Here is an 8,045-nt window from a genome sequence, read left to right as displayed (position 1 = left end):
ACAAAACAACAAATATTAATAATAAAAATAAATTGGAACCAATCAGAAATAACTTCATTTCTTCACCCCCCCCCCCCCCCCCCCCCATGACATAGCATCCAGTTGGTATCGTCCAGTGGAATGCTCAGACCATAAATATTGACTGCCGCACGCGCCTCAGCCTTTTGTCAGTCAAGACCGCGATGACGGAAAGACGCACACCTGAGTCAACGCCATTCATCCAACCTCCATGCCACGGTAACTTAAACTCAAATAGAAACAAAGATAAGGAAACAGAAATAGTACAACGCAAGCCAGTAAGTGTGCACTCCAAACCAACGAACGAAGTACTAACATGTATAAATAAAGCTTTGCAATTTGTCAAACAAAGTCTGTGTAGTGATTTTCTTATACATAAACCTTAAATCCTATACTATAAATTCAAATATAAATGAATAATAAAAAGGAAGAAAATAACTATCAGTATGTAAATGAATATATGTATCGTGAATGAATGCGGGAAAAGAACTATCAGTATGTGAATGAATGTATGTATCATGAATGAATGCGTTGATGTTACCCTTATCAATGTGTGGCCACAGGTTCGGCCATCACAGGAATATTTCACTCAAAAATGAAAATTGATCGCAATGTGCACACCCTCAGGCTGTCCACGATGTAGTTTTTGTTTCATTATCATTACATATTTGTAGAAGCTGCAGTGAATGGGTGCAGTCAGGATAAGAGTCCAAACAGCTGATCAAAGCATCACAATAAATCGCATGACTTCACACGACTCCAGTCCATCAATTAATTTGCTTCTTGTGTGTTTGCTCTAAACTTCAAACCATATTGCTTTCTTATATTGCTTTTGTCCAGTGACAAGTCATCTCATCTGAATCAGGAGAGAAATATGCATGGATAAAGCACCGTTTAGTAGTGAAAACAGTCATAAAATTATGTTGGTGGATTTTGATATTAGAGGACAACAGGGGTTGAACATTTTCACTGGAGGAAGTGTTATTATGGATTATGGACAAAAGTAATTCTTTTAAATGAAATTTCCTAAACGATGGATTTTTTTTCTATAAACATGTAGCTTTTCACTTCACAAGATGCTAGCTGATGGCCTGTTACTTTCTGTTGTTTTCATCATCTCTTTGAACCGAATCCATCCATTCACAGAATTCCAAAATTCTTTGTGGACATTTTCTTAAAGTTTTGAAGCATAGATACCAAAATCAAGATTGATCATCACATTGATCAACAAACAAATAAATAAATATATACATACATACATGCATACATAAAATATATTAAATATAGTATTTTTAACAAATGTTTAACATTGTATATTGATACAATTATGAATATACCATGTTTTTAATTCTTTAGTAATGATTTATTTGTCTGAATTTTAGACCTATTTTGTACTTTTGTGCATCCTGTCCAGCAGTTACAAAGCTGCCATGCACATGACTGCTTATAACTATACATCCAATACTGAGATTTATGAAATGTTTGATTCCAAATGATTCTTTAAGATTTGAACTTCTCTTGAAATATAGCCATACAACCTATTTATTTGCATGATAAACATGAATGAAATGTTTTGTATGAGTCCATAATCATAAACCATTTATAAAAAAAAAAAATGCTTGACAAGCTTGGATTGGACTGCTGACATGATTTGTAGTGCAGGCAGCAGATTTATAAAATGAATGACTAGTGCTGAAACATTATCCTACACATTGTTTACACTTACTTACAACCTAATTTTTTCATCATCATTCATTTAGCATTATTATATTCCTTCAAATGAAATAAAAATTTTTGTTTGTTTCATTTTCTCATGCATTCTGTCTTCACATTGTCTTGAAGTGCTTTACACTGTGCTTTATACAGTATAGCATCCCACATGGCTATTGATGGAGTAATTCATGGGTTTGAATATGTGTCCACTCCAGAGTAGTGTTGTTTATGTCAGCAGAAGAGCTTGCTGAGCAAGAACATTGATTAAGCTATAAATAAGAGTGATGGATGTCATGCTGGGAAATCTGAATTATGACACTGGTGGGTTTTGATCAGAAAATAATCCTTCTAATTTACTTGACCCATTTCAGTAAAAAGACATGTAATATCAGATTAAAACTCAGAAATGTAATTAAAGCGTGTAGCCTACAATACTGTTTCATGGAGTTCATGTATTATGTCCATAGAAATTAAAATGCCATGGTGGTCAATGCAATGTTGAATTTAGTAGTTATTTTTTGTGCCGAATTTACACACTGCAACTTTGAATGTGATTTAAACTTGATGAAAGGCTGATTGTAAATTCCAAGTGGTGAGTTCAAAGCCATGAACCCAGAGAGCGCTTGAAGCCATTTTGGATGAATGGTTTTTATTAATGCATTGCCTACTGTGCAAAGAAGTTAATTAGAAGACGGCTTTAATTAATTTGATTCAGATAATCACAGAGCAGAGAATTAATTCAAAGTTTAATCTCAAAGGCCAAACTGAGTTTGTTTTCTGTGTGATACTATAGCTGCACACAGTTGTAATAAACTCTGAATTATAATTAAGCCCATATTATGGTTAATTACTTGTGTTGTTGATCAATTATTGTTGAAGATTTCCTCATTTGTAAGTTTTTCTTTTTTATTTATAAAAGTAGCTGAAAATAAATGTATTATGTAAGTTAAATAAAGTTCATGCATAAATATTACATTACAGTAAAGTTCTGATATATTTGATGGATGTTGTAATGTGAATCAGTAAAAATGCATCATGCAATTGTTCCTCTCATCTCTCCTTAAAACTTTGCTTGCTTAAGAAAAATGACAATAAAAGCCTTACTATAATAATGATAATAATTATTATTATTGATGTGTTGTCTTTAAAAGTGACTTTTTATGACTTTTCCCCACACAAATATGGCGTTTATACATAAAAGATATAGATTTAGGAAATCTTTAGGAAATGAATCATGACCTAATTTATTCATCTATTTCTTGTCACAAAAGGACCATTGCATACTGTCAGTGGGTGGATAATGTTCAAGAGACTCAAAGGATGCTGGACCTTCCCGGGCCCTTCAGTGACCTGCTGAAGTGGATCCTGTGTCAGCTGACTGGCGGCATTGTAAAGAGGGAGATGTACTGTCACGGCATTGGCTGCTTTACTAAGGAAGAAGTTTACAGCCTCATGGAGAAGGACATGCGCACACTGGCCACACTGTTAGGTGAGGAGGACAAAAGATAACGTTAATTAATTTTTGTGTATATAATATAATATATACACATATATATATATATATATATATATATATATATATATATATATATATATATATATATATATATATATATATATATATATATATATATATAAGACAACGCAATATTAAAAAACCTTCATTTCTTTTTGACTGAAGAAAGTAAGACATGAATATCTTGGATGGCAAAATAGTAAACTATCAAGAAATGTTTAATTTGGAAGTGAACTATTCCTTTAATAATTATTTTCTGCACCATCAGGGGATAAGAAGTACATCATGGGTCCCAAGCTGTCCAGTGTGGATGCCACAGTGTTCGGTCACCTTGCACAAGCCATGTGGACACTACCTGGCACACGGCCCGAGCAGCTCATTAAAGGTGAGCAAGACCTCACAACAGCAGTTTTGTAGTCCTAATAATAGGGCGATTAAAATAATTGGAAATATTTGGGGAGATTCATGCTTGGCTTAATGTTTGATGTTGTTGTATTTTAAGGGATAGTTCACCCAAAAATGTAAATTCTGTTATCATTTTTGTTCCAAACCTGTAAAAGGTTATATTCTGTACAATACGGGTGGTTTGGTACTCAAAAAAGAACAACAAACTAATTTTCACTGAATAATGTTCACATAGTTTTAGAAGACTTGAAATATAGTTCACAACAAGTCATATGGATTTCTTTTAGGGTGCTTTCTAGCATTTTTGTAACTTGACAGCATTCAAAAAGTGCAGTGTGAGTATTCTGTCTAACTTCTCCTTCTGTGTTCCAAGAAGAAAGAAAATTAAATGGGTTTGGAAAGTTATCCGAATTTTCATTTGGGATGAACCTATTCCTTTTAATTTTGTGCAATGGCATGACAGTTTGTTAAATGTCCACTAGATGGCAATACATGCATTTATTTGTGCCTTTGCACATTAAAGTTCAGTCACACAATCAACCACCTCAGCAGAATAGAGAGCATCAGTCCGGTTCCAGAATTTAATAAAAAATAGCAAATAAAAAATATATATTATTTTTATCTGATTTTAAAGAAAACTACATTACCCATGAACAAAATTGCGCCATAAGAGTTCATAGCAACCACTCACTCCCCATGAAGCACTTCGATTAATGTAATCGAGTCAGTCTTCCTCACAGAATTTTAAATATTTATTAAAATATGCATATATTTTGCAAAAAACTTAAAAAATGTAAAATACTTTCAGTACGCAGTCTTGTCGTTTTTGGCAACTTTCAGTTTTAAATTGTACATTTTTTCTTTTTTCAAATCAAAGTTTTTAAAGTTGTGAATTCCCCTTGTACTGTAGCTGCTTGGTTCATTGCTTATAACGATTAAACACTTATAAAAAAAAGTGGGAAAAAAGAATGGGAAAAATACTTCAGGAGCTAAGCCTCTTAAAAAAGGGGATGGGTTTTATTACACTTTATAGAAACTTGTAGCTGTATTCTTCATAAAAATTCATTATTCTGACTAGAGATGCAATGGAACAAAAACCAGCCATTAATCAGACGATGTTTGACAGGTTTCAAGCTCCACAATGAATTACTATGTCTGCCCACAGGAGAACTGATCAACCTCGCCATGTACTGTGAGCGCATACGGAGGAAGTTCTGGCCCGAGTGGTTTGTGGACTTAGAGGACTTCTGTTACGACAGCGACAATGACACCAGCAGCGGGACGCCCAGCTGCATGCTGGACCTTGGTCTATTTTCCAGGACAGACACTTTAGAGGAAAGCGATCTTAGCCTCCTTTCACACAGTAATACACACTCGCAAGACTCTGACCACTCCGGACGCTCGCTCTCAGACTCTGACATTGAAGCAGATGGCTCGGATGTGGAGCAGCAGGTCAAGGGTCAAGTCAAATAAAGGTTGCTTTTCATCTGGTGTAACAGCATTTTGCGATGTGTAGTGGCTCCAAAACTCATATTGATATGTTTTCACACTCTGATGAACCTGAATTAAAAACAAAATGTGTGTACACAACGTTTACACCACAACGTTTAAGATTTACACCACAGAAGTTGGATGCATGTTAAAGATCATTCCTTCTGCCTTCTCTCTCAGAACTGTTTCTATGTCCACAGTTTCAGTATGATTTCTAAATAGTTTTCATTTCAAGGAAACATACGTTTCGTGATTTTTTCAGTCCAATCAATACTTCTAATAACTCTCAAATTTTAATCAAACATTTGCTCCGGAACACAATCATGTAGCTAAAAACTAGCTTGTATGATTCTAGGATGTTTGTGCGAAGTTGACAATTTACCTTATTTATTTATTTTTTTGACAGACTGATTTCCTTTGTGCCATCTTGAAATCTGTGTGAATTCCTCCCTCCTGTTAAAACCTAATAACTCCTGCTCCCAGGTCAGGTCAAGTACATAAAATACAAATGAAGATGGATGAAAGGATTTACGAAGCATGTAATCCCTTGTTTTACACACACACAAAAAAATAACAAAATGAGAATCCAGTCCTCTTGTATATTTAAGCGAATACAATATAACTGAATCCCTTTCTGTCAATTTGATTTGTTAGGGCTCCAGTGTGTGTCATCAGTGTCAGACTCTTGATCAGTCTGAACGGTGCTTAATGCCTGTGTGCCAGACTGCAACCATTTATGCATGTGTGACAGCCTTTCCTCTTCATTCATCCATCCCTGTGTCTCTTTCTGTTCGATTCTGTAATACAGACCTGTTTGCGTGTCACCACCAGAGAGCACTGTGACCATTCACATGTTGAGTTGGTCCTATGCAGCCACTTGTATTGGCATTGCGAGTGTCCCTCGCTTCAAGCTTCTGCCTTAAAATAATGTTTTAAATTTTAATAACAACAGTGAACCTCTAGTGAACACGAAACGGTCAACTTTAATTGCTCAGGAGTCTGATTATACATTTATTTTAATCCATGTGTATCAAATCATAGTGTGTTTATTCCTGAGCAGATTTGCCTTAGTTGAGGGAAAATTGTTGTGATTAATAGCCGCATGATGAGTTTACCCTCTTTCTGTTGAATTTACTTGAAACCCTAGCCTATACTGTTATGCAGAATTCTCTAGTTTACTTTCCATATTGTTGTTTTGCACATTTTAGATTACTTTGGATAATGTAAAGATATGGATTGAAACATTAGAGTGATTAAAGCAGGGTCCATACAATCAGTGAGATATGCTATATGTGTGTGTGTACGATATACTGTAGTTATCTGCAATACATCATTTATCTGCATGTGTTTGTGTGTGCGTCTATACGTGTAAGCTGGTGTAAAGTTCATCAGTGGAAATCTTCTAACAAATATTTATTCCCTGTATAGAATTGAGTTTAAAGTCTCTTATACATTTTGTGTTAATATTTAATTTGCTATTTATTTTTGGGTAAATAGTAAAAAGAATTCACTGACTTTAGGTCAGACCTAAAAATTGTATTTTCTATCCATTATAAATAATATTTGCAGTAAAACTCACATTCAAATACATGCATTAAGCAAAAAAAGTCATTTTATTGTTTGTGGAAACAAAATGATGGTTTTATATATATGATTCCTAATCTGAATAAGCTATAAAATACTGTGCATAACTGAGACTCTCTCATGAGTGTTTAGTTATCCTGAACTGAGTGGTTGTTTGACAATGATTGCTTAAAAATATCAATTAAAATAGCTGTTGCAATATAAATGTATGTATGAGAAATATTTTATATAATATAACATCTTTTAAACCAGCTGAGCAAGAATTACCTCACTTGTTATGTTGTTTGGTTTGTTATAAATTAGTTTTCCACTTCTGCACCAGTTCTGGCCCTCAAATTTGATTGATCAAGTCATGCTCTCTTAAACTTTTACTTTTTGTGTCACTCAGTTTGTCTCAGTAACAAAACACTGATTTATGCAGGAATGAAGCAAGTGACTGTTTTTACGACTGATTCGTTGAATCATTCACTGTACGACACAGATTCATTTAGAAACTAAACAAGTGATTGTTTTTAATGAGTGAATCATTAACGGTATCGATTAGTTCAAAACACTGATTCATTCAGGAATTAAACGTTAAAAATTAAAAATGTGAATATCGCTATTTCCATCAGAAGTCATCATAACTTTTGCTTGTGAAACTGTGAATTTACGTCTCTTTTCACATTCTGTTTTCACCTATAATGTGGTAGGGAAGTATTTCAGAAGCAGTGGCTGTTTTTATGAGCATCATTCATTGTACCAATTTGTTCAAAACACTGGTTCATTCAGGAACAAAACCGGCAGCTTGTTTTTAAGAGTCACTGATTCATTCACTGTACTGATTTGTTTGAAACCTTGCTTCGTTCACAAACGAAACGTACTACTGAACTTTAAGTTACTCTGTCTTGTTTTTTAAACTTTAGTTTTATCTTTTGTGCTGATATTCAGAACAACAATGCTCTCGCATGATACATGATATTGCTCATCACATGATATTGCTTAAATATAGGATTTAATATTCAAAAAGTCAGTGTGAATGTTTTCCAACCTGTGTGTGCATATGTGTATGTGTGTGTGTTTAGCATGAGCTACCATCTTTTCAATCAGGCTAATGAGTGGCAGCCATCCATGCGCAGAAGAGGGCTGATTAAGGCGTTTCCAGGCACTGGAGACTGCAGAGGAAACAGCAGGGGAGAGAGAGAGAGATACAGGAGAAAAAGGAGAGGGAGAGTGGCCACGGATCAGGAACCAGGATCCCGCGGGATGGAGCAGGTGCAGGCTGCGAGCAAGGCCTTTGGGACTGACGGGGCAGCTAGAGCTTAAAACAATCTGCATA

General features: G+C 34.8%; 1 protein-coding gene across 1 annotated transcript; it reads left to right on the top strand.

Moving 5' to 3' along the window:
- The first annotated feature begins 71 nt into the window (after nucleotides 1–71).
- Nucleotides 72–6,486, top strand: LOC113099643 (failed axon connections homolog). Its single transcript, XM_026264524.1, has 3 exons — nucleotides 72–3,220; nucleotides 3,516–3,632; nucleotides 4,818–6,486. The coding sequence occupies exons 1-3, from the start codon at nucleotides 2,959–2,961 to the stop codon at nucleotides 5,123–5,125; spliced, it is 687 nt and encodes a 228-aa protein (XP_026120309.1). The 5' UTR covers nucleotides 72–2,958; the 3' UTR covers nucleotides 5,126–6,486.
- Nucleotides 6,487–8,045: the final 1,559 nt, after the last annotated feature.

This window comes from Carassius auratus, unplaced genomic scaffold, assembly GCF_003368295.1.
Source record: "Carassius auratus strain Wakin unplaced genomic scaffold, ASM336829v1 scaf_tig00216985, whole genome shotgun sequence".
Taxonomy (NCBI): Eukaryota; Metazoa; Chordata; class Actinopteri; order Cypriniformes; family Cyprinidae; genus Carassius; species Carassius auratus.
Note: the sequence above shows the minus strand (reverse complement) of the source record. Positions and strands in the feature narration are given on the sequence as shown.

What these genes read in the sequence shown, in the direction of transcription:
- LOC113099643 (XM_026264524.1), top strand. Translation starts at nt 2,959, where the DNA reads ATGAATCATGACCTAATTTATTCATCTATTTCTTGTCACAAAAGGACC. An exon ending in CACACTGGCCACACTGTTAG is followed by an intron (nt 3,221 to 3,515) that starts GTGAGGAGGACA and finishes CTGCACCATCAG; the next exon opens with GGGATAAGAAGTACATCATG. An exon ending in GCCCGAGCAGCTCATTAAAG is followed by an intron (nt 3,633 to 4,817) that starts GTGAGCAAGACC and finishes GTCTGCCCACAG; the next exon opens with GAGAACTGATCAACCTCGCC.